Source organism: Haliotis rufescens, unplaced genomic scaffold (genome assembly GCF_023055435.1).
Source record: "Haliotis rufescens isolate VD_foot unplaced genomic scaffold, xgHalRufe1.0.p SCAF_5, whole genome shotgun sequence".
Lineage (NCBI taxonomy): Eukaryota > Metazoa > Mollusca > Gastropoda > Lepetellida > Haliotidae > Haliotis > Haliotis rufescens.
Window position 1 is genome coordinate 4,121,659 of NW_025964223.1, and position 26,949 is coordinate 4,148,607.

General features: G+C 40.5%; 2 protein-coding genes across 2 annotated transcripts; one reads left to right on the forward strand and one right to left on the reverse strand.

Moving 5' to 3' along the window:
• Positions 1 to 1,586: 1,586 nt before the first annotated feature.
• Positions 1,587 to 15,463, reverse strand: LOC124133556 (microtubule-associated protein futsch-like). Its single transcript, XM_046497989.2, has 4 exons — positions 15,363 to 15,463; positions 13,086 to 13,717; positions 9,909 to 10,093; positions 1,587 to 7,895 (listed from the first exon to the last, which is right to left on the reverse strand). The coding sequence occupies exons 2-4, from the start codon at positions 13,620 to 13,622 to the stop codon at positions 2,642 to 2,644; spliced, it is 5,976 nt and encodes a 1,991-aa protein (XP_046353945.2). The 5' UTR covers positions 13,623 to 13,717; positions 15,363 to 15,463; the 3' UTR covers positions 1,587 to 2,641.
• A 43-nt stretch (positions 15,464 to 15,506) lies between these two features.
• LOC124133557 (serine-threonine kinase receptor-associated protein-like) lies at positions 15,507 to 24,767 on the forward strand. Its single transcript, XM_046497990.2, has 7 exons — positions 15,507 to 15,640; positions 17,109 to 17,244; positions 17,745 to 17,899; positions 18,647 to 18,746; positions 21,982 to 22,119; positions 22,859 to 22,995; positions 23,805 to 24,767. Exons 1-7 carry the CDS (start codon positions 15,526 to 15,528, stop codon positions 24,005 to 24,007), a joined length of 984 nt encoding a protein of 327 aa, XP_046353946.1. The 5' UTR covers positions 15,507 to 15,525; the 3' UTR covers positions 24,008 to 24,767.
• The last annotated feature ends 2,182 nt before the right edge of the window (positions 24,768 to 26,949 follow it).

The window sequence follows — 26,949 nt, forward strand, 5'->3', positions numbered from 1 at the left end:
ATTGGTCCCCCTCAACCTATGCTGGTTGCACGGGCGACTTGATGGAAGGGGTGGTCCGGCTGGTGACTTGGTTCATGGATGTACCTTGAAGGCGTGGATTATTGCTCACAGTATCAATCACTGGATTGTCTGGTCCAGACTTGAATATTACTTATGGAATATTGCTGAATGCCTTGCAAAGCAACAAACACTATTTCTGTTACATCACCCTGTGTCAGTTTTATGTGACCAAAAAACTTCCGCAGGTCGTAGACCATTACCACATTGGTGAACAGGTATGTGTCATAATCAGGTCAAATATGGGATTTAAAGCAATGATCAGAGAATCCTAGCATGGCTAAGGGAGATTACTCTGCAGATAATGTGGTTGTATTGGTTCTGTGCCCAGCATGAAAAAGTTGATTTTTTGTAATTGTAAGTTATGTGTTTCAGTACATAAAGTATAAAGGACCTTGTAAACGTAAAATGGCAGAAACCTGATTAAAAACATAATTCACCCAAAGGACAGGGTTCAATTTGTCAACATACAAAATGGATGAAAGATTTTGTAGATCACCTGGATGAAACACAAATATTGGTCAAATTAACACAGACCATGTTCAGCTTATGTTAGGCCACATTTATTATTTCTACTCTACGGATCTGCCCACTGTAAATGTTGAAATGGAAAAGACGAATTCAGAATTTGCTTGTTTTTATTCCACCGATACACTGATAGCATATTGCACCAAAAACGATTTTTCTAAACAAGGATGTACTGAAGCTGACATACATTAAAAATGGGAGTCAAAATAAAGTGTGTTGTTGTTCCTGAAATTGATAGGATGCATAGATGCCTAGTATCCCGCTTTAAATTGATAGGATGCATAGATGCGGTAGTACTTTTTAAATACCTGTCTCAGGTAACTATACCAACATATCAAAGCTGGCAACAGCTGTCAAGCCACCCATACTTATATTTGAAAACAAATGATACCTCCCCATTGTATCGTTGACTGAAGCCATTGTGACAAATCTAAGAACATGGCAACTATAACCAGTTCCCAACAAGCCTATGGTATTAGTGAGTGAGTTGGGTTTAATGCCGCTTTTAACAGTATTCCAGTTATATCACAGTGTGTCAACTTTTTGTGGGAGGAAAGCCCGAAGTGATGCAGGTCTCAGCCGTTTACCACTTCGGTGAAACCCACGAGCACGGGTATGGTGCTGACAAACCTAGAAACATAATCAGGGCGAACCGGGATTCAAACCCACAATCATAGGTTTCTGGCGTGCCCAAGGGACGCAACTCTGCACAGCAAATCGCTGCGCCTCAGATGACTGTATAAGATGAAAATATAAGATGAAAAAGATCCCCACCTACTGACCCACGCGTTGTATGTACTCTCACTGAAGCACAAATATTTTGTTGTTTGGCCAAATAGATCACCTACAGCACAGGTAATATTAGCTGTTGTAGTGCACATTTGAAGAAGACGGTTAAACATGCCATAACATAAAATTAATTATTGTTCTGATTAGAAATGAATTCCATTATTGTTTTCCTGAACGATGCATGTTACTAAATGTTTCACATAGAACTGATCTGTGAATAAATGATACAGCTTTATTAAAAGTGTCCTCATGATTATACATCATCCACACAGGTAAAACACTGACATCGATTAGAATCATAAAAACATTGGGAATTGTGTCCCACATCTATGCAAACATGACAACTGTTTTTCCAGTTGATATTGCTATAGAGACAGTCAGCAGCCTTTTAATGCTTTAGCCAACATCAGCACCGCCTTGCCATCAACTGCATCAACAGTACTCTTAATGGTTATAAAATTAATAAATGATTAATGTGATTGTGGCGCTGATCTGATATAGGTGCATGTGTTCAATACAAGCATGAACGTCAAGGGGGTCCACTTCATGTTAAAACAGGATCCTAGATGTAGACACAAAACCTCAAGTACCCTAGGACCACACTTAATTTCAAACACTGCATGTTACACTTAGATATTTGCACATGACAAACATGTCCCGAACCCTGCCATCTATGGAGAAAGAGGACCACAGTATTAGAGGGCACTTGTTTAGCTATCGAACACGAGTATGGAAATATCAACTTAAATTTCACTCCTGAAGAAAATTTAAGAACTGCTTGCTATATCTCCACATAAAATAACCAATTTTTGAAATCTTATCCTGTATCAATTCTATGACAAAACATGTTTTTGTTTACAATGTGACTTACTCATTAAACTACAGAAAGAGAAATGCTATGTTCTGTAACTGTTAAATGGGAATACCTATTTGACCACAATTTCAATTAATTGCCTCCTCCACTTCTTTGATTTCATGAAAAACAACCCCAAAAAATATTCATGATCTCTAAAAAAAATTCAATAAATATAAGGACTTGCTGGTAGGATGGTGCTTAACTTTTTTCAGATGTATATAACACAATACACCCACTCCAAGAAAACAGTGTCCACTCCCATACAATAACACAATGTTCAGTGCTAAGAGAGTTTTATGCATATTAGCCTCACATGGATTACCACCTCTTCATTGTGTTCAGTTCTGTAATAACAGCAAAGGCTGCAAAACATACACCAATATTGTCTCTGTAAAATATCCCCAGCATCGGTCATGACTTGTCTCTATTGCTTCTCCTGCCGGAATGGCGACTGACCGGGCTTGGGTCACCCCTACTTCTAACAGAGTCCGTAAAATCTCGCCCTCGGGCCCTGTGCCTCCCAGTGTCAGTCACCATCCTGTCAGGCCGCTGGTATTTGTCTTGACGATCACTGCCATGACTTTTGTGGTTTTCTTTACTGTGATCTCTGTGGGAGCTTCTTGAAGATACGGGTGAAGTGTTTCTGTGACTGTCCCTCTTACTCTCAGAAGGAATCTGACGAGCTGAAGGGCTGCTGTGATAACGTGCTTCTTCATCCCTTCGGTGCCTTGACGATGACCTTCCAACAAGTCTTGGATCACTCCCATGAACTTCTCTGCTGAATCGATCCTGTTCCGAGGTACTTGGTTTGGATCCCCTACGATTATCAACACTTCTTGAGGACCTAGATCTATCAACTTTTCGTTCCAACCTACGGTCACGTCTCTGATTTTTATGCCTATTTTCCCGATCACAAGTTCGAGATGACAAAGGCTTCTTACTTTCCCTCCCACAAATCCCATTTATTTTCTGCTCAAGGAGCTGCTTTGCTTTTAACAATTCCCTCAAATCAACAGACAGTTCTTCATCAATAGGTGCTTCTACAGCCAGACCTTCCTCATCACTAGTTATTTCCCCATCTTCAGAACATTCACCACTATCAGACTTAGCATCTTCAGAACATTCACCAGACTTTCCATCTTCATGTTCTTCAACACAAGTTTCAGCAGCAGTCTGGCCACCCTGGCTTCTAAACTGGTCACCATGTGCACTTTGGTCACAGTCAAACTCAAACTGTTCTGCATGCAATGACAGCAGACTACTTTCAGTGTCTTCATCCAGAGACGTCATTGTTCTCCTAGTTATTGTCTCTGGTGATTTGGTTTTATCTGAGGGTTCACTAGATGAAGCCAGCCTTGCAAATGCTGATGTGGACATATCTGGTAATTTAAACATGGCCTCATCATCATTACTCACATGGGATCTACTGGCTGTAGCCAGAAGATTTTCTGAGGACTCGTGATTATAACTTAGACTACTGTCATCAGAGAGAAGGAGATCATGTCGCAACTTTTCAAAGTTTTTCAGCGGCAAACTTTCACATGAAAGAGTTTTCATGAGGATCTCACTCTGGCTACTTTCACAGTGATATACATCGTCATTATCAGTCACACAGACGTCCTCCGAACTCTCTTCCTCACTTTCCTTATCATCCTCCTCGCTGCTATCCTTGTCATCTTCGCTGCTATCCTTGTCCTCCTTGCTGCTTGACACACTACCACCATCATCATCAGCTGATGCTGAGGAATCGTAGGATGAGGTAGTCGTCTTACTCGGGACACTGGATATGGTTGTCATGGTTTCACTTGAACATATCGTCTTGAGTTTATCTGAACAGGATGAAACCTGAGTTAAAGATACAGTCTTAGAAGACGGTTCAGAAAGATCCTGACTCGTTGAAGGTGTGATGTCTTCCTCACCTTCAGAATCGAATGTAGAACTTTCGTCAGACTTGTTTTCATGGTTGTCTCGTCTTTCAGGGGAAGTGAGGTCACATTCCTTGCTTGTGTCACTTCTATCCATACTTTGTATCGAGACATTGACAGGTTTATCAGACGAGGTCGGTTCTTCCTGTTCCTGACAGGATTGCTTCACCTCCACCGCTGCTGCAGCATCTTGGGTCAGTTGAGGTGGGACTTGATGTTGAGAGGAATCAACTTCAACATCTTTCTCTACTTTGATTTGTCGGTCTAACACAAGGTCACACGCATCACTGGCTTCAACATTTGATTTTGTGGTTCTCAGATCAACCAATGTCGATGACTTTTTATCCAAACAACCTGTATATGATATTGTTCTTTGAGAAGATGCAGGCATACGAGTAGTGCTGGAAATCTGGTCTGATTTTGGTTCATCTTGATTAGTTAGGGTTGGATTGATTTTAGGTCCAAATGATTTACTTTCAAAATTTACACGCTGAAAGGGTCTCTGAATCTGTTTCTTTGACAAATCTAATGCCCCATCTTCTGACATACTGAAGCCACGGAAGTGACTTGACTCAGTGAACTGGGACCTCACTGTCGACCTCACAGACAGGTCAACAGGTTGGAAGGTGCACTGAGAACACTCTACTGGAACTGAACACGGTCTGGAACCAGGCAGACTTGAGCTACACTGAGATTCTGAATTACTTCTTGCTCTTACTTTTACAAGATCAATTGAGACATTCTGATCGTTACATCCTTGGGCTGGAACAGAAGACTGACGGCAGAGTGGTTGTCTGACGTTTCCTGATAGATCTTTTGTCATCTGTGACAATGTTGATGTATCTTCCATTTCCACATCATTGCTTCCTGAATAATGTCTTGCTTTTTTTTCTGTGTTTTCATCACACTCATCTTCCTTCATGATGATGTCATCTGAATCATTGTCACGAGCAGCGTTCTCCACACGGTCACACAAACTGTTTTCAGGACAACTCTTTTTGACTCCTCTTTGTTCAGATATGCCACAACACTCAACATTTCGGACATTCTGCCTCTCCTCATCTTCACTCTCAGATCTGGCATAAGATTTAGGAAATGAGGTAAAATCAAATGGTTCCACATGGTAGGGTGGTCTTTCATGGCCATTCAGACGACTATCCACAAGATGAATAGGTAATGGACCATCTACATGGGAACCATTATCACCAGCATCTTCACACTGATGGAAGGAGAGCTTGTCTGTGGACACAGTTTCACTTCTAATCTTCACACAATTATTTTCATTTGTTACACTTTCTGAATTTTGACAAAGCTTAAAATTTCTTTTAACAGAATGTTCACTCCCAGATTCATAGTTTAATCTAGGATCTCTTCTATCGACATGATCGATTTTAGCGTCTTTTCTTTCATGTGTATTATCTGATAGTTTTTCGTCATTTGTGTCACTCGAGGTAACAGCCATTTCTGCACTTTGATTCATCTCATGTCTCACAGAAGCAGAAGCTGTATGAGAAGAAACCTCAGTTGTTACTGGTGATATTCTCCCTGATAGATCAGATTTTGTAACATCTGCACACCGACCTTCTGTATCAGATAGGACATTCTCTTTCTCTGCAAGCTTAGGTCTGTGTTTCTTTTTAGATTTCTTCTTCTTTCCCGAACTTACGTCCATACTGTCTTCACCCTGACCCTGTTTATTGGATAATTCATTACCGTTTGAGCATGTTAATTGCTCCACCTCGTTTCTACACTTGTTCCTCCTGACATGAATATATGGCATGGTTCTGGAGCACCTCTCCTCCTCCATCATCAAATCCAGAGAACAGTCTCGGTCTGACATGTCACCAACCACAGACGCCATCGTCTCCCTGTCCGCGGACACACAAGTCTCCGTCAGAAGGGGATCTCCAGTACACACAGGCAACTGTTCATTCTCTTCTCTTCCAATTTGCTCCTTGTCCTTACTCAAAGATTGAAGTGGAGAAATTTCAGCCAGCTTAGAGTCCAAGTCATTGGAAGAACTGACTTGGCCAGAATGCTTCGAGGGAGTCATGTCATGACTATTTTTAATGCATGTTCTATCATATTCATCATCTAATTTCTCCATAGCATCATCCCTGATTTGGGTAGCACCGTCCTTACAACTGATCTGATTCTCGTAACTTGCTGTAGACTCGGAAGCATCTACAGGACAACCCTTAACATCCATTACAACCACTCTGGCATTGGCGAAGCTGGAGTTCTCCCTCATCTCTATGTTTTGTATCACTGAATCAAAACAAGATTTGTGGTCAATGTCGAGACTGTCACCAGCCACATCCGGCTTCCCACTCAGCATTATCGGTCTGATCCTCTTCTTCTCTTTTGATGCCGTGCTGCTGGACGAGCCCCTGGAATCCGTGGGACTATTGGAGGATTCGCCCTTCATCACAGAACAGCTTGCTGATGAAGCTGAAGGCAGGGAATCCCTCACCTTTTCTCCTGGCCATCTGTCCTGTGCCTCATCAGAATCAGTTTGAGGTTCAACTGAAATGGGTTTAAGCTTCATGCTTGCCTCCGCAACGTACTTTTTCTGAGCTTTAACTGAATTATTTTTCAACAGATTTTCATCACTTTTACTTGCATTGCCAGGTTTATCAGCCTTAAAGTTATTATCATTGCTCTTACTGGATATCTTAGCACTAGTAGAATCCTTATCACCAGGTCTTGGTTCTTTGTCATTTGTTTTCAACGAATGCCCCGTGTGATTCGAACTTTCTGATGTACTTTCAGTTTTACTAGGATGCCGCTTTCTGTTTGCTAATTCAACAGATTTCTGTTCCTTTCCTTTTCCATCTCGCTTTTGTTTTAAAATAGTCCGCAAGTCTACAGAACTATTTTGTAACTGTTTGCTGGACTTTTGTTTTTTCTCCTTGTCATCATCAATTGATTTGTTACGCATCCTGGTTCTTTCACCTCCATGACCGTCTTTTGAAGATCTCTTTGTGCCAGACATTGGATCTCTGTCAGCGATCTCATGACATTTATCTCTCTCATGACTGTTTCGATCATATTTCTTCTTCTGACCAGCTCCAGATTTACTTGAAGTACTGCCATCGCAATGATCTCTCTCCCTGCTCGTACTTGATCTACCAACGTTACCCCCTTCCTCTGCACACTCTCTCCGTCTCTGATCCCTCTCCCTGCTCGTACTTGATCTACCAACGTTACCCCCTTCCTCTGCACAATCTCTCCGTCTCTGATCCCTCTCTCTGCTTGTACTTGATCTACCAACGTTACCCCCTTCCTCTGCACAATCTCTCCGTCTCTGATCCCTCTCTCTGCTCGTACTTGATCTACCGATATTACGCTCTTCCTCTGCACACTCTCTCCGTCTCTGGTCGGAGTATTTACCATCATTCCTCCGCCCCTTCTGTGTTAACACCGGCTTCTTCCTGTCAGGTTTGTCAGGACTCTGACTGTGTGACCATGGTTTTCTACGATCTTTGGGTTCAGGGGTCACAGGACATTTCGAGTTTCCAACTTTCCTTCTTTTTGGTGTGCCATCATTGACTTGTTCGTTTCGCTTTCTTTTCTGATTGTCATATTCACTATTTCTCCCTCTTCTTGGTGTCTGCCCATCTGTGTACTCATCACTCATCCTGGTCACCTTCTGCCGACTTGGTGATGACTCGTTGTACTTCCTGACATCAGTGTGGTTTCCTCGGAAGTTCCCTCCACCACGCTTGGCTAACAACAGGCTGCAAAAAAAGACATCACAATTGATAACCAGATGGAATTTTTTGGTCACTGCTTCAAGGAAGTAATTTTCTCTAAAAAGACAATATGACATGCCTGTTTGTGTGAAAGGCAAGAAATATTGTACGTTTTTCAAGATTTTCTCCGAAAATGAACACTAACACCATTTCAGTCTAAGTCAACGTCATTGCCATGGAAATTCAAAAAAAGAATTTTCAAATATCCCATACCATCAATAGGCACCAGTTCACCAATGGACCTATCTATGTGCCAAGTTTGGTTAAGATATCTCTCATGGTTTTTGAGTTCTGCTCCAGAAACAAAATGTGACGGACGGACGGACAGCACCTATTCCAAAATCCCCTTTGCAATTCGTGAGGTGGGATAAAAATGCCAGGCATTGTTCAGAATATGAAATGGACAGTCTGTTAGTGAGAACTCACTCATAAGTTTAACCACCAAAATCCCTACTGGTAATGACAGTAAATGAAGCAAACTCGCATGTTTTTGCCGCATACGACACCAGATGACAAGAATATATTTGATCTTTAACACGTTTAACACCATCCCCTCCACACACCTAGAACTATTCTGAAGAGTCCCTTGGACTGGTAAACGTACAGTGAGTGAGTTAATGCTTTAGGTAACATCGGCAATATTTCAGCCATATCGTGACGAACGTATTACGTCACATCGGCAATATTTCAGCCATATCGTGACGAGCGTTAACGTACAATGAGTGAGTTAATGCTTTACGTCACATCGGCAATATTTCAGCCATATCGTGACGAGCGTATTACGTCACAGCGGCAATATTTCAGCCATATCGTGACAAGCGTAAACATACAGTGAGTGAGTTAATGCTTTACGTCACATTGGCAATATTTCAGCCATATCGTGACGAGCGTAAACGTACAGTGAGTGAGTTAATGCTTTAGGTCACATCGGCAATATTTCAGCCATATCGTGACGAGCGTAAACGTACAGTGAGTGAGTTAATGCTTTAGGTCACATAGGCAATATTTCAGCCATATCGTGACCAGCGTAAACGTACAGTGAGTGAGTTAATGCTTTACATCACATCAGCAATATTTCAGCCATATTGTGACGAACGTAAACGTACAGTGAGTGAGTTAATGCTTTACGTCACATCAGCAATATTTCAGCCATATCGTGACGAGCGTATTACGTCACAGCGGCAATATTTCAGCCATATCGTGACGAGGGTAAACATACAGTGAGTGAGTTAATGCTTTACGTCACATCGACAATATTTCAGCCATATCGTGACGAGCGTAAACATACAGTGAGTCAGTAAATGCTTTAGGTCACATCGGCAATATTTCAGCCATATCGTGACGAGCGTAAGCGTACAGTGAGTGAGTTAATGCTTTACGTCACATCGGCAATATTTCAGCCATATGGTGACGAGCGTAAACGTACAGTGAGTGAGTTAATGCTTTACATCACATCAGCAATATTTCAGCAATATCGTGACGAGCGTAAACGTACAGAAACATATCGTGACGAGCGTAAACATACAGAAACATATCGTGACAAGCGTAAACGTACAGAAACATATCGTGACGAGCGTAAATGTACAGAAACATATCGTGACGAGCGTAAACGTACAGAAACATATCGTGACGAGCGCAAACGTACAGAAACATATTGTGACAAGCGTAAACGTACAGAAACATATCGTGACGAGCGTAAACGTACAGAAACATATCGTGACGAGCGTAAACATACAGAAACATATCGTGACAAGCGCAAACGTACAGAAACATATCGTGACAAGCGTAAACATACAGAAACATATCGTGACAAGCGCAAACGTACAGAAACATATCGTGACAAGCGCAAACGTACAGAAACATATCGTGACGAGCATAAACGTACAGAAACATATCGTGGCGAGGGTAAACGTACTGAAACATATTGTGACGAGCGTAAACGTACAGAAACATATCGTGACGAGCGTAAACATACAGAAACATCCCTGTAAGGCTTACTTGAGTCTGGTTATTTCTCTATCTTTTCGTTTGAGTTCCGTCTTTGAGGTTAGGAGGAGAGATGTGATGTTCTGTTTGATGACGATGTTCTGTGTTCGTGCTTTCTCTTCTGATTCCTTCAACTTGTTCAGCTCGGCCTCCAGGTCCTGAATCCTGGCTACAGCGGTGGAATACTTTTGTTCCAGCTGGAGAAGGAAATCATACTTCAGTCAACACGGTTAAGGACCAATGGTCAGAATGAACCAAAATGCAAAGGTCAAACTAAATCACAATTTGAAAATACAATAGCCATGGCCATAAGAATGTTTCAGCTTTCAGTATGGTCGAAGTGCTTAACTTCAGCACGTTAAAATATTTTACACAAAAGGAACATATATCTTCTTAAGCCCAACTGCTAACTTACACATGTGTGTGAGTGAGTGAGTGAGATGGGTTTAACGCTGCTTTTAACAGTATTCCAGTTATATCACGGCATATCAGCTTTATGTGGGAGGAAAGCCCGAAGTGATGCAGACGTTTACCACTTCGTTGAAACCCACGAGCACGGGTATGGTGCTGACAAACCTAGAATTATAAATGGGGCGATTCAGGATTCGAACCCACAATCATAGGTTTCGGGCGTGCCCAAGGGACGCAACTCTGCACAGCGAATCGCGGCACCTTAGACGAACTAACACATGTACCATATTTCATTACATTTTGCACGAAATGATTGAAAAATGGCCATAAACAGCTTTCTTAAATATGGCTGCCATATTGAAATCAGATTTGAATCACTTGAACAGATTGGGGTGATATTGATGGGAATGTATTGATTCATAGGTCCAGTGGTTTCTGAGAAGTTCATGATGGTTTTTACTTGACACCAATATAATGCATCCCATATACATACAAACTGAGAATTGACACACATAATTAAGGCTTGAGTCTTATGAGCATGTTCAATGATATAACATCAGTATAATTCTTGGAAACCTCATGAAGTGTGCCACATGTCAGCAATCTTGGACACCCAAAACTATATATACCCAGGACTCGAAAATAGATAGACTTGGGTAATGAGGTACCTTTAGAATAGAGTACCACAAATTCTCGAGAGGACGATCTCTGTCGTAGGTCACATGTCTCAAAGACAAGCAGCCAGTTTTTATGAGAATCTGTCGGACACGAACAAGTGACCTTCGGATATATTGTTAGCCTGACAGCTAATTGACTGAGCTATGTCCACACTGTGAAATTTTAGTGTGCAAATTTACCAAATCATGCCTAAGATGTTACGGAACTGAACGGAAAGGGTTTAATAGGTGACAGACATTAATGAAGGTTATGGGTAGGCATGGCGTCTCGTGACATTAGTCTACAGACACTTATAATACATATCACAATAATATAGTGAAATAACAAGGTCTTTTCCATGTATGGAGCAGTATTACAATCATGCTTCAGTATTACAATCATGTCATTGGTCGTATTTAGCCAATCAGTGTATTTTAAATAGAATACAAAACATAGGTTTTATCATTGTTTTTGTCAAGTTACGATCACATACAATTGAGAGATTTATAACATGTATAAGAATAGTTCTGGTTGATATTGTATACGAGAAATATCGTCTCTTGATTCAACTCGGAAACTTTTGAGACGCGTAGTCAAAAGTTATGTCAGATCTTAATCACGTTAATAACATGCAAGAACTAAATGGAATAATAGGTTTTCCATTAAATACCAAGAAAACAACGATATCACTATCCTCTGCAATGAGGAACATTAGAAGTTTGTGTGTTTATATACATGATATAGTAGTAAACAAAAACTATGAAAAAGGAGCCCCATAAAGCCTTAAGAAGAGATAGGCACCTGGGATGCTTTTTGTCATCAGAAAAAAAAGTTTACATGGTTTAAATGTAAAATTAATGCACACAAAAGGCCCTTTCTCGGGGAAAAATTACTCGGGAAGGCCGTAACTCTGTAAACACAAGACGGGACCAATTTTCGAACTCAGTCTTGACAAGTATCGCTTATATAAGCATGCAAAATTTCATTCATTTGATTTCAGTAGTTGCTAAGAAAACTTGTCCCCTTTTCACTCAGTATGCAGTAAGTTGAAAAGCATGGAGCAAGGGCCATAACTCTGTAAAATATGAATGTGCGACACCAATTTTCAAACTCATTTGAGGTCGTGACCAGTAACATCTGTGTGCAAAATTTCATTCCTCTAACTTGAATAGTTTTTGAGAAAATTTGTCCGCATTGAGAAGCGGATGGACGGACGGACAGACAAACTCCACTGAGCCACGAAACATATACACTAGGCATCAAAAAATCTAAAATCGCATATGCGACCAATTTGGTCGCTAAGAGTGAGTGAGTATGGTTTTATGCAGCTTTTAGCAATATTCCAGCAATATCACAGCAGGCGACACTAGAAATGGGCTTCACACACTGTACCCATGTCAGGAATCGAACCCGGGTCTTCGGCGTGACGAGAGAATGCTTTAACCACTAGGCTAATGCCCCCTGGTCGCAAAGAAGAGGGCTGGAGTATTATGATGTTTTTTGAAAAGTTTGTGGTAATGTATTCTAAAGGTAGGCCTGTGTAACTAGTCATGTAATGTCCTAGTATACTGCGATATAGATGTATCATTAAGATGGACATTGAGGCCAAAAAGTCAACTTAAAAAAATTAAAACATCACCCTTGTTTATATTTAGCAATAGTTTGACTAATTGCACGTCTACATAGGTACTTTCTATCTATACATGTGCAGAAAATATAGTGTATTAGGCTAACATTTATAAAAGAAATGGTTCTCAGGCAATGACTTTTGAAAATATAGTGCGGGCGGGCGTGGTTGTTCAACACAGTATGTAACCAAATAAACAGTTGTGTACTATCAACTGGGGAAAGGGCCTTCCTACATAAACAAGCATACAAACTCCTATCGCCGCCATGAACATAACATGTACAGTAAAGGGAAGTAACTGCGTAACTTAGGATTTTTTATTGTTTTGGAAAATGGAAATAAAAACAAACGTCCAGCAGACTTAATGATGATGCGGGCGGTGCCTGACAACCAAGACTTATTTTTTAGCCTTAGTGATCATGAAACCTTTGAGTCGAAATATTTTTATTCTAAATTATCAATGAATGACACAATAAGTAAATCCCTGCTATCACCTGTATCCGTGAGTCGTGTCGCTGCTGTACTTCATCACTGAGGATCTCTGTGTACAGGTCCAGGCTGCTGTCCTCCTCCCCAGGCTTATCTGACGACGCACTCCTGGCTGCTGCACCTCCATCTCCGGCTGTACGGGATGACAAGCCAGCACTGCTTGATGCAAGCACCTTGTTATCAGAAGATGATGACTTTTCAGTTCGGGGGTAGTCAGCTATGATGTCGGAGTACAAATCCACACTTTCCTCTTCAGGGGGAGGTTTGCTTGGGACCAGGAACTGAGGTTTTGAATCTTGTGACAGAGGTTTCAAATCTGATGATGGCGGTTTCAAATCTGGTGATGATGGTTTCAAATCTGGTGACATAGGTTTCAAATCTGGTGACAAATGATTCAAGTCCGGTGATGGACCCAGTGGAGAAACTGGCAGTGGAACTGATGTGGGAAGTGATCTACAAGCTTCAAGTGCTAGTTTGGACTCCTCACATATCATGTCCGTGTACAAATCAAAGTCATCTTCCTGGACCACATCATCTGCCATCGCTAAAGAAGGTTGACTGACGTGCCTGCTTCTGTCTGATGATTTGAATGATTGACTATGAATCTGTTTTACATGGTGAGGTTGATGGAGTCCATCTGTAAAAGATAAATCATATCCACTGATCAGTTACATTCCAGTTTGACATGAAATAGTATGCATGAAGATCCGGGTTAAAATCGGTCTTCAGCAACCCACTTTGCCGTAAAAGGCAACTATGCCCGTTGTAAGAGGCGACTAACGGGATCGGGTGATCAGGCTCACTGACTTGGTTGATGCATGTCATACGATTTAATATTCGCATTCATTCCCCTATATTCGTGATATAAATCGTATTCACTTCATAGTGTGCAGCCCCAATTTTGACTGATTCCCCTTTAATTATCTGGGGTTGATGGACAGATAGAAAGATTTCTTGCTAAATCTGGGTCAAGATAAAAACCTGAATAATACAAACATATAGAAACATCACAAAACGTGCAATAGATGTTCTTGTTATACTGTCCCTGAACAGTACCATAAGGGACACTTGCACTCACAGTGCCTACAACATGCATAATCAAGATTATCCCTGTACCTGCTTATCTTTAAATGAAGACAAAATCAAATGTCATGCAATTATAGAACCTGTTTGCCACCAAATAGCATCATAACATTTTTAAGATTGTTGAGTACAGTGTTTTCAACCTGCATATTGATAGTTTTTGGTCAAGTTATAATGAAAGGAGTGATGATCAAAGCTGCCGACCTGACAGTGCATTCGTCCAGCCTGTAAACACAGGGTTCATGTAAAGTACTTGTACACCTATCAGAAAAGTCTGTCATCATTAAGAATTTTGGTGCCTGTGTCATGATGAAAAGGAATTGTAAAATAGTATTCACACTCTAATTTTAAACTTTCTATAACATTTGAGTTTTAATGCCGACGGCTGTTTATCATGGAAACCCGCTAAAGTATCAAACCTATCAGGTGTTCAGAACTATTTGACATCATTCAAGAGCAGCGGAAGATTACAGACGAGGCAATGGAGATCCCGCGTTTAATCAAGGATTTCTTTCACATCGGAACATAGCTGAATTCTATCATGTCTATTGCAAAAGACATCACCTACCAATTAGTGCACAAATTTAAGTTTCGATTCACTCATCCATTGAAATATCAGCAATGTCGTCTAACTGTTTCAAAATAGGGTATGCAAGGATATAATACACCATATATTTACAATCTTGAGGGATAGTTGTGGTAGGGTTTTCATAGCAAACCCCCAACTCTATCCGCTTGGATCATTGAATGAAAATTGTGGCAAACATATTCTATAGTTGCTCCACAAATGCTCCCATAACTGCAATGGAATTCTTCTGAAAGTTGTGTTTTATCAGTGTTCACATAGGGAAGCTTTTTTAAAAAACCCATCAAATATCACCAAACAATCACGAAACATAAATAGGCTAAGTGTCAAATCTCAGAGTTGGAAAGTAGCCAAATCAGACATGTGCATCATATCTTCAAATTTCATACGAAAGTATTGCAGCTGCCGACAGATGTGCACTGCAGCCTGATCGGCATGCTCCGCAATCAATTTTGATTCTTGTTTCGTCTGGTAAATCGTAAATAAACTTCTAGATGTTTTCATTTCTCAACAATATCCTCCCATGCAGTTCAACAACATATATCAAGTTGTTATGTCAAACAATAGGAAAGTTTCCATTACATGTTCATTCACATGTTCATATGACCATTACCAAAAATCAGATCGATATCAAAATCGAATGTCCAGTCTCTGTCCGACCCTTAGTTTCACTTTACCCGCCATTTCAAGCAAGTACGCAAGCGTCAACTTGTCATAGTTCCGGGGGATGTTGGCAAGACACATGCGCGATCCCATCCCGGAAGTAAACATTCAACATGTCGGCTTTGAGACAAACACCGCTGACTTGCAGTGGACATACTCGGCCAGTGGTTTATTTGAATTTCAGTGACATAACGCCGTTTGGTTATTTCAGCATAAGCGCTTGCAAAGGTTTGAAGATATCTTTAACTTGTAACATTACATGACTTCTAGCTGTGGCCTAAATATCGTTCAATATGGGCACGTGTTCGCACCGACAGCCAACATGACGTATTGTCATGACGCCAGTTTATGACCACATATATGTTTTTTGCCTTTAGATATAGATTCGAGGAGGGATGTTTGGATAGTAGCGCACTTTTGGGGATTCAATGAGCGTTTTAAAATTAGAAGGAACAGAGACGTAATGAAATAACAGCATCAAACAAGATAGCCTAATTTTTTTGACTTACTGCTAACATATATACTCGGACCCCGTAGTACCGCGATACCCCGAAGTTGCAGGCTACTACTAAAGTAAACAGACCAAATTTGAGTAACAACTAATAGTTTAGATGATAATTGATAAAATATATTGTATGTAGTCTCTGACCAATCTTACAAAACTACAGGGGCAGTGGTTAGCCAATGTGCCTATAATATTGAGAGGTGTGAAACACTCTCCTGTTGGTAATGACACTACCAGAAGATTTATTTTCCGGTGAATTCCAAACCATAGTGCAGGCTTTTGATTGGTTCCATCAGATGACCAAAAAGATGTTTGTTAAAGTGTATACTCACCAGGGAGCTTAGAAATACTCAAGGGTGAGAATCTTTTGCAGATCTGTGGATTTTAGTGACCACAAATTTGTTAAAATCTGATGGCTTTCCCAAGCAACACCCCAAAATTATGGACCATGCTCCATTGCAAAAAAGTTTCAGCTGAAAAGGAAAATATCCATTCTCATTCTTGAATTTTGAGAGCACACTGATTCTTTGACTGGGGTAATAATGATGTAGCGGTATTAGCATACTTGCAGTCGTGGAATTTGGTGCTGTAGAAATTAAGGTTTTAACGGACACAAAAAATCCTCCATTGAAAGCAGACATATAAACAAAATACAGTGTACATCCACTGGGTCACAGAAAATGTGTATGCAGGTTTAAGAATGAATGCTGCTTTCATAATTTGGTTCCACTTGCAATATATTTCCTTCATTTAACAAATACTATACAGAGTCGATTGCTTCACAATATTATTATTTTTATTATCACTTTGAACTTTTATCTTTCATCATCATCTTATGTCAATCTGTGAAGATCTGGGGTAGAATAAGTCTTCAGCAACCCATGCCTGCCGAAAAGGCGACAATGCTTGTCGAAAGAGGCGACTAACGGGATCGGGGGGGTGGGGGGGGGTCAGACTTGCTGATTTGGTTCATGCACGTCATCATATCCCAATTGCATAGATTGATGCTTATGATGTCAATCACGGGATTGTCTGGTCCAGACTTGACCACAGACCACCGTCAAATAGCATGAATACTGCTGAGTGCGGCGTTAAACAACATGAAACAAATAAACATTATTGTCATACGTATCATCTGGTGAATATGTATATTGGCCCGGTCCACTTGTCACTAAACTCACTCATTTTCAGATGGAAAACCAATGTTGCGGCAGGGTGACACAGGGGACTGGATCGGGACGTTCGAGGGTCACAAGGGGGCAGTCTGGGGAGCCACACTGAACCGAGACGCCACCAGGGCTGCAACCGGCGCTGCAGATTTCTCTGCGTAAGCAAGCATTTGCACTTGGCAGAGATTATACATTTAACAAGGGCAATGATGATGGTGGATGAATACCAGAATGATATAGCTAGAGATATGTATCCATTTTTATCTTTGAAGCTGTTATGAGTTAAAGCAGAGATTGAGTGGAAAGATAACCTTGAAATAAGTTTTTTGTTTGTTGTTTTACGCCGCACTGAGCTATATGACGGCGGTTGAAATGATTACAAATACAGACAGTTAATGTAAAAGATATCCTTGAAATGATTATATTTGGACAGTGTAAGCCCAGATTTTAATTCCAGCTGAACTATTGCTGAGGGAAGCATAAAACAACAAACCGACGAGTATATCAGGGCTTCCAGACAGCCTTAATCTTCTGGGAAAGTTATATTAACATAACCATGATAACAGATAGGATTTTGAATAGCTCACTATGCTAGCTTTTCATGAAAACACTGATCTTCCTATTTTATGATTGAAACAAAGTGTGTTTGTGTTGCCAGGAAACTGTGGGATGCAGAGAAGGGCGAGGAGATCCACACGTTCGCCCACAAGCACATCGTGAAGTGTGTAGACTTCTCCGCTGATAGCAACTTCCTCCTCACTGGAACCCAGGAGAAGAACCTCCGAATATTTGATCTGGAGAAGCCAGAAGCAGGTATGTGTTGACGCTTGGTTTGAATTGGAGCGAGATGGGCTGACAGTGCTTAACAGAACTACAGCTCTTACAGATCCAGGGTAGAATAGGTCTTTAGCAACCTATTATTGACTTTAAAGGCGAATATGCTTTTCTTAAGAGGTGACTACTGAGATCGGGTGGTCAGCTTAGCTGACTTGATTGATGCATGTCATTGTATCCCAATTGCATGGATCAATGCTTATTATGTCAATCAATGGATTGTCTGGTCCAGATACAATTATACAGACTGTCGTCATACAGCTGGAATATTGCTGAGTGCAACGTTAAACAACAAGCTTACAGCATGCTGGCTTATTGCAAGAAGGAAGCCTTAACTTGACGGAAAGCCTAACGTAGTTTACCACTCTGATATGATCCTTGGGTATGATGCTAACAGACCCAATCTGCTTATCAGGGCCAGTTGGGATTTGAACCCATGACCATTAGATCCTGGCACCTCCAAGGGATGCAACTCAATGTGAATTGTGCTCCTTATACAACTGGGCTCACCATGCCCTGGGTTAGATTGAAACTGTTGCTGTTGGTATTTAGAGGTATTTAGAAGTAAAGTTCAAATGACAAATAGTAGAGGTTTGATTGAAACATTTTGTGTAACATGATTGAATAATTAAGTTCTGATGGAAATCTTTGACAGTGTGTGTCAGAGTTGTTATGTCCTGTGTTGAGGCAAACACTCGACAGTAATGATCTTTGTGACATTTTCAGAGCCACGAGTATTAAGTGGGCATACTGCCAACGTCCGATCAGCCTTGTTTACAAAGGGAGATAAATCTATCATCAGTATATCAGATGATAAAACCGTGAGGTAGGTAACTCTGGTGCGGTGATAATATATCCAGTGTTCCCGCTGGCTTTTGAAACTGTCAGTCCTGGTGAACTGGCAACTCTAAAAATGACCAGTACCCTCTAATTTTTGTCAGTCCTAACTTTCAAAACAAAAACAAAAAACGTGAAAATTACCTGATTTTATTTCTTTCAAGATGATTTAACTTAGTTAGATCTATAGGTCATTCACACAAAGTTTAGAGACAATTATTTTTTTATAAATATTTTAGACAATCACTACAAATATTTATTTAACCTCGAAGCAAAGTGAAATGGTTATTTCCTTGCACTACAAATAGACAAGTAGAAACCCTAAGGGTAACAGTCAAGCTGACTAAGTTCGAAAAATATACTTAACTAAGGCCTATATGAATATCACCGATGTTTTCTTCATCAACAAATATTGATATTAAGGTACTTTATTTGCCGGTCCACAGGGACTGGCAGTCACATGAATTACCGGTCCAAGTCTAATTTTACTTGTAAAAAAACTGGTAATTACTGGTAAACAGGAACACTGGTACTCAGTTGGCTGTGTTTGGGATGTAACCATTGGTTTCCATGTAGCAACATCTGCATTATGTCATGTTGAGGATAGATGATGGCCACCCAGAACTGCTCTTGATGCACTGGAGGTACAATCAAATCACATCTGTGTAAAGGTTTGGGAGGTATCACAATCATATCACACATCCGTGTTAAGGTATGGGGAGGTATCACAATCATATCACACATCTGTGTTAAGGTATGGAAAGATATCACACATCTGTGTTAAGGTATGGGGAGATATTACAATCGTATCACACATCTGTGTTAAGGTATGGGGAGGTATCACAATCATATCACACATCCGTGTTAAGGTATGGGGAGGTATCACAATCATATCACACATCTGTGTTAAGGTATGGGGAGGTATCACAATCATATCACACATCTGTGTTAAGGTATGGGGAGGTATCACAATCATATCACACATCTGTGTTAAGGTATGGGGAGGTATCACAATCATATCACACATCCGTGTTAAGGTATGGGGAGGTATCACAATCATATCACACATCCGTGTTAAGGTATGGGGAGGTATCACAATCATATCACACATCTGTGTTAAGGTATGGAAAGATATCACACATCTGTGTTAAGGTATGGAAAGATATCACACATCTGTGTTAAGGTATGGGGAGATATCACACATCTGTGTTAAGGTATGGAAAGATATCACACATCTGTGTTAAGGTATGGAAAGATATCACACATCTGTGTTAAGGTATGGAAAGATATCACACATCTGTGTTAAGGTATGGAAAGATATCACACATCTGTGTTAAGGTATGGGGAGATATCACACATCTGTGTTAAGGTATGGAAAGATATCACACATCTGTGTTAAGGTATGGAAAGATATCACACATCTGTGTTAAGGTATGGAAAGATATCACACATCTGTGTTAAGGTATGGGGAGATATCACACATCTGTGTTAAGGTATGGAAAGATATCACACATCTGTGTTAAGGTATGGAAAGATATCACACATCTGTGTTAAGGTATGGAAAGATATCACACATCTGTGTTAAGGTATGGAAAGATATCACACATCTGTGTTAAGGTATGGGGAGATATCACACATCTGTGTTAAGGTATGGGAGGTATGACAATCATATCACACATCTGTGTTAGGTATGGAAAGATATCACACATCTGTGTTAAGGTATGGAAAGATATCACACATCTGTGTTAAGGTATGGAAAGATATCACACATCTGTGTTAAGGTATGGGGAGATATCACACATCTGTGTTAAGGTATGGAAAGATATCACACATCTGTGTTAAGGTATGGAAAGATATCACACATCTGTGTTAAGGTATGGAAAGATATCACACATCTGTGTTAAGGTATGGAAAGATATCACACATCTGTGTTAAGGTATGGGAAGATATTACAATCGTATCACACATCTGTGTTAAGGTATGGGGAGATATCACAATCATATCACACATTTATGTTAAGGTTTGGGGATGTATCACAACCATATCACACATCTGTGTTAAGGTATGGGAGGTATGACAATCATATCACACATCTGTGTTAAGGTATGGAAAGATATCACACATCTGTGTTAAGGTATGGGAAGATATCACACATCTGTGTTAAGGTATGGGAAGATATCACACATCTGTGTTAAGGTATGGAAAGATATCACACATCTGTGTTAAGGTATGGGAAGATATTACACATCTGTGTTAAGGTATGGGGAGATACTACAGTTGTACATGTATCACACATCTGTGTTAATGTATGGAAAGATATCACACATCTGTGTTAAGGTATGGAAAGATATCACACATCTGTGTTAAGGTATGGGAAGATATTACAATCGTATCACACATCTGTGTTAAGGTATGGGGAGATATCACAATCATATCACACATTTATGTTAAGGTTTGGGGATGTATCACAACCATATCACACATCTGTGTTAAGGTATGGGGAGATACTACAGTTGTACATGTATCACACATCTGTGTTAAGGTATGGGAGGTATGACAATCATATCACACATCTGTGTTAAGGTATGGAAAGATATCACACATCTGTGTTAAGGTATGGGAAGATATCACACATCTGTGTTAAGGTATGGGAAGATATCACACATCTGTGTTAAGGTATGGAAAGATATCACACATCTGTGTTAAGGTATGGGAAGATATTACACATCTGTGTTAAGGTATGGGGAGATACTACAGTTGTACATGTATCACACATCTGTGTTAAGGTATGGGAAGATATTACAATCGTATCACACATCTGTGTTAAGGTATGGAAAGATATTACAATCGTATCACACATCTGTGTTAAGGTATGGGGAGATAACACAATCGTATCACACATGACTTCACCAAAAGAAAACAACAGAAGCAGTCCCCATTCGCCGCCACCAACTGTCGATCAACAGAGGTCAAGGCTATTTCATCCCATCCGCCTACTATGAACTCTTTAAGCAATAATCACCCAACCTATGTATACTAACTATGTTAATCTTGGCTTCCTCATCATGTGTTCTCTGTCCATCATGTTGTTACAGTTTTATCCTTCTGTTGTCATTATTTAACCTACTCATGTAAATATCTCTCATGTACGCAACTGTTGGCACAATTCTCTACTGTTAATCCTCAACCTACTATGTATATTCTGTACCGTGTTCATTATTCAGACTCTGGGATGTCAGCAGTGGCACAGAGGTGAAGAAGATTGATCTGCCAGCCCAGCCCTCCAGCCTGGAGTTGGCCCGCGATGGAAGTGTGTTCCTAGTCACATATGGACATAAAACCTGCTTCTGGAATTCTGAAACGTAAGCATTATCTCTCCTTATCCTGCATATTTATGAATCATACAATGTGATGTTTTTTCCTGCAAAATGACTTGGCATAGTAGATGAAGTGTTTGCTCATCAATTGCATGTCACCAGGTTCGTTTCTTGGGTTCAGTTAGCCCTGGTTGTTGTTTCCCTGACTTGATCATGTTGATATAGCTGGGTCACTCACTCACTCACTCACTCACTCACTCACTCACTCACTCACTCACTCACTCACTCACTCACTCATTCACTCAAACCAACCAGTCACTCAAACCACTCACTCACTCACTCACTCACTCACTCCAACCACTCACTCACTCACTCACTCACTCACCTCAAACCAATCACTCACTCACCTCAAACCAATCACTCACTCACTCAAACCAATCACTCGCTCACTCACTCAATCATTTAATTACCCCCACCCCAGTGTTTTTGTATTGCAAGAAGTGTTGTAATTAGCTTTTCAAGTTCACTTCTGAAAAGAGCTGCTACGAACATGTGTCAACAGCAAGCTTTTTTGCTTTGGAACCTTCTCTAAAATATTTATGATGATGAAGTTCCATGTGATTTGACATAAATATGTGTATCACAATACATATCCTATCATGACCTTGCTGTATCGTTTCACCCCTACCAGGCACTGTTTCCCATCGGGCTAAAGCCTGAGAGTGAAACTGAGATGGGAAGAAGCTTTTTAACCCATGTACTCACTGTCATGTGTCTGTTTCAGGTTTGATAATGTGAGGGAGTATGAATCTCTAGTTCCGGTAAACTCCTCGTCTCTCCACCCTTCCAAAAACATCTTCGTCTCCGGAGGCGAGGATTTCAAGATGTACAAGTACGACTATGAAACTGGAGAGGAACTAGGTAAGACTGCCCATAACAATAGTAACCATGGTAACTTGCCATATTAATGTCTGGAGAAAGTTTGAACACTGTCTGCACCTTTAACAACAAAGATTTAGACAATGTGGGGATTCTGTGGCAGACAAGTTTCCCACCCACATATGTATCCTGATGCTGATATTGAGGCAGATGGGGATTGTGGGTGGCCTTCGATAGGAGACCAGATTGAAAAATGGGGGGGGACATAGCGATCCGTTCCAAAGCAGTACTCCTAAACTGTTGAATATTTCTTGTTGAAACTTGCTTCTAGATCAGTCTACTGGTGGTTTAGTGCCTTTTAGTGATATTGGATTTATTCATATATTTTTTTCATGACGACAAGTTGAACTGAACTTAATATGAAGCTAGTGCTCCTTTTCGGATCAGAACTCCTAAACCGTTGAATATGTCCCAGATGAAACTTGCTCTACAGATCAGTACAGTGGCGGACTGGTGCCTTTTGATGATTTGGAATTTTGAAAAATACTGAACAGCATTGTTTATTTCTTCACTGAAGTTATCCAATGGCAGTGAACCAAAAGTGGGGTATAAGTAGCCGAACTCCATTTCCGAATTGCACCAGATTAATCTAGGTTAACAAACGAATGGTCATTATCATCATTATCTGGAATTCAAGACCATGACTAGTGCATCCTTTTCATGGCCAAGGGAGGAAACTCTACACAGTTTAGGTACCAATGACACTTGTGCCACCAATAATCCTCCTGATTGAAAGGGACATTTTTCAATCTTGTGTATTTGCTCTCAAACTTCATTTTGTTTCATTTTAGAATCTTTCAAGGGACACTTTGGTCCAATTCACTGTGTGAGGTTTTCTCCTGATGGGGAGCTGTATGCCAGCGGCAGTGAAGACGGAACTCTACGTTTGTGGCAGACGACTGTTGGCAAAACGTACGGCCTGTGGAAATGTATCTCTCCAGATGACAGTCTCTCCAACTCCGATTCCAACATTCCCATGAAGGCGGAAGCATAACACTGGCTCTACCTAGTGCTCAAACATTCTGCTTCATTTACTCAGCTACAGGCTTTCCAGCAATTTAGCACTCTGTACTTCAACAGAACTAAACATGTCGGCTACCCATTGCTGATGTCCTGTGAAATAACCATGACGATGACGGGTTCAGGTTGCAATGCAGGCCACAGCAAATACATGCAGCACAAATACAGACCATCACCCACTGTTGTCAGTTTGTTAGTTTATGCTTAAGGCAGACCAGTTTCCTTTATTGCTTTGCCAAGGGAGCCTGCTGTTAATTTTGAAAAAGTAAAAAAACATTGAATCAGTAATCAATGTGTTTGACTGAAGGACATTTTTATGTGTGTTTTTCAATAGGCATGATAGGAGATCGATCAAAGATCAACATGTTTTAGAATTTTCCTCCTAAGTTAAATGTATTCACAAAAACAATCTGGAAAAGAAAAGAAATTAATCAAATCTTGACTATATCAAATGTAAGTATAATGATGTTGATATGCTACTCAAAAGAAGTTAAGGAGCACCTGATTCTTTCATATTTCTATGGTTAATAGCCTTAAACAATAACTATAGTAATATGAAAGATTCGGGTGTTCTTTTTTGAGTAGAGTATGTTACTGTATTTCATTAAATGGAGGGGGCACGGGTGGCCCAGTCGTCTAAGGCACCGTGATTTGCTGTGCAGGGTTGCGTCCCTTGGGCACGCCAGAAACCTATGATTGTGGGTTCGAATCCCGGTTCACCCCAATTATGTTTCTAGGTTTGTCAGCACCATACCCGTGCTCGTGGGTTTCACCGAAGTGGTAAACGTCGAAGACCTGCATCACTTCGGGCTTTCCTTCCACATAAAGCTGACACACCGTGATATAACTGTAATACTGTTAAAAGTGGCGTTAAATACAACTCACTCACTCTCTCATTAAATGGATGCAAAAGGACTAACAACATTGTGAGTTCATAGAGATGAGCTTTTGGAAATCATATTTTTTTATATGAAGATTTTAAGAATGTTTTTGTATATTGTCTATTAGAGAAGTTAATATTATTTTTAAATATTTAATATTTCAACTCCTTTTTGTTTGGTCTAGGCTGTGTATTTGAAATGTGTTCCCTGATTTGTTGTGCACAAGACAATCTGTCAACTTGAGTTTTCAAACATGTTGTTTGTATATGCATATTTCTCAAATATAGAAATAATTATACTTCCCAAAAGAAGTTGAAGAACACATCTGGTGTTCTTTAAATCCTTTTGAGTAGTGTATTTCTGGTATTAGAAGCTTTGTTTGCAAAGAAATGACCCAAAGTTGTGCTGAGAAAGAAACTAACATGTTAACATGGTTAAACTTCTATTTTCTATTTGAGATATGTTCCTTTGTGTGATAGCTTTTTACAGAGTTGGAAGCACATGGGTTTTTAAAAAACATATTACCCTAATAGATTACTGGAGAGCAGAGGTACCAATGTTCTTGAGAATTTGTGTGGAACTCTGTTAATTGTTTGTAAGGTTTGGGGCATGGGTGGCCCAGTCGTCTAAGGCGCCATGATTCGCTGTGCAGAGTTGCGTCCCTTGGGCATGCCAGAAACCTATGATTGTGGGTTCGAATCCCACCTATGTTTCTAGGTTTGTCAGCACCATACCCATGCTCACTTTATTGAAGTGGTAAACGTCTGAGACCTGCATCCCTTTGGGCTTTCCTCCCACATTAAGCTGACAGGCGGCGATATGACTGGAATACTGTTAAAAGCTGAGTGAAACCCAACTCACTCACTCACTGAATTATGACAGATGGGGAGTGAAAAATTATTACTACATTTGAGCATTTGAGATCAAAATCTGTAGAGGATTCATTGAGATGGAAATTCTCAATAGTATGCAGACCACAATATGCTGATACTGCTTCATATCACAGAAACTAGTTGACATTTCGTGATACCGGTATACAGGATCAAGAAACATTCATCAAATCATGGGATGGTCTATAGATTTTGCCCCTGAAACAACCTGCAGTTAAATGTGTGAATTCATAAGTGTTTCAAAAGGTTTTATGCCAGTGAGACACCCTTGGTTTCATAATAAATAGTTCTGACTTTCATTAGTCAAGGTAAAGCGCCAGGACTTCGACCGTTCTGATTTCAAAACACCCAGAACCCTCAACATCCCGGCCCTTTAATCACAGAGATAATTGAGAGGTCAAGACAGGAAAGACTCGTCCAATGACCTGGGTCTTTACGTCCGTGTGGCTCCACACGTTCCTGGGGGACGGCCATGTGTCCTGATAATGAGAACCACCCAGGATGCATTAACCACAATGTCCAGCCACATTCACGATGTTTGCCACAGCTTCTACATGGGGTCCAGGGTCCAGAGGTCCCCACTGAACATCACAGGTACATCTGTCAGTGATAGTTCGACCCAAAATATATGCTACTCAAAAGAAGTTAAGAAAACCAGATTGTTTATAGTTCATCTGTCCTGTCTGGCGTTAGTGAAACACACAGCCTTCCAATTGAGTTACCATACTGTATTTCATTAAATGGAGGGGGCACGGGTGGCCCAGTCGTCTGAGGCGCAGCGATTCGCTGTGCAGAGTTGCGTCCCTTGGGCACTCCAGAAACCTATGATTGTGGGTTCGAAACCCGGTTCACCCCGATTATGTTTCTAGGTTTGTCAGCACCATACCCGTGCTCGTGGGTTTCACCGAAGTGGTAAACGTCTGAGACCTGCATCACTTCGGGCTTTCCATCCAAATAAAGCTGACACGCCGTGATACAACTGAAATACTGTTCAAAGCGGCATTAAACCCAGCTCTCACACTCACTCACTCATTCAGTGACTCCAGTTGTGAGTGTTCTTCAACTTCTTTTGAGTAGTATATTTAGTCCTAGGTGAAAAAACAAATGTTGCCAGTGTACTTGATAATGTTATGCTGATGTTAGTG

Bases quoted from the DNA above. Each gene is read 5' to 3' on its own strand.
- LOC124133556 (XM_046497989.2), bottom strand. From the start codon at position 13,622: ATGGCAGATGATGTGGTCCAGGAAGATGACTTTGATTTGTACACGGAC. The intron at 10,094-13,085 runs GTGATAGCAGGG...TTCCTTCTCCAG, and splicing joins GACACGACTCACGGATACAG to CTGGAACAAAAGTATTCCAC. The intron at 7,896-9,908 runs GTAAGCCTTACA...CTTTTTTTGCAG, and splicing joins AGAGAAATAACCAGACTCAA to CCTGTTGTTAGCCAAGCGTG.
- LOC124133557 (XM_046497990.2), top strand. From the start codon at position 15,526: ATGTCGGCTTTGAGACAAACACCGCTGACTTGCAGTGGACATACTCGG. The intron at 17,245-17,744 runs GTAAGCAAGCAT...TTGTGTTGCCAG, and splicing joins GGCGCTGCAGATTTCTCTGC to GAAACTGTGGGATGCAGAGA. The intron at 18,747-21,981 runs GTAGGTAACTCT...TTCATTATTCAG, and splicing joins TCAGATGATAAAACCGTGAG to ACTCTGGGATGTCAGCAGTG.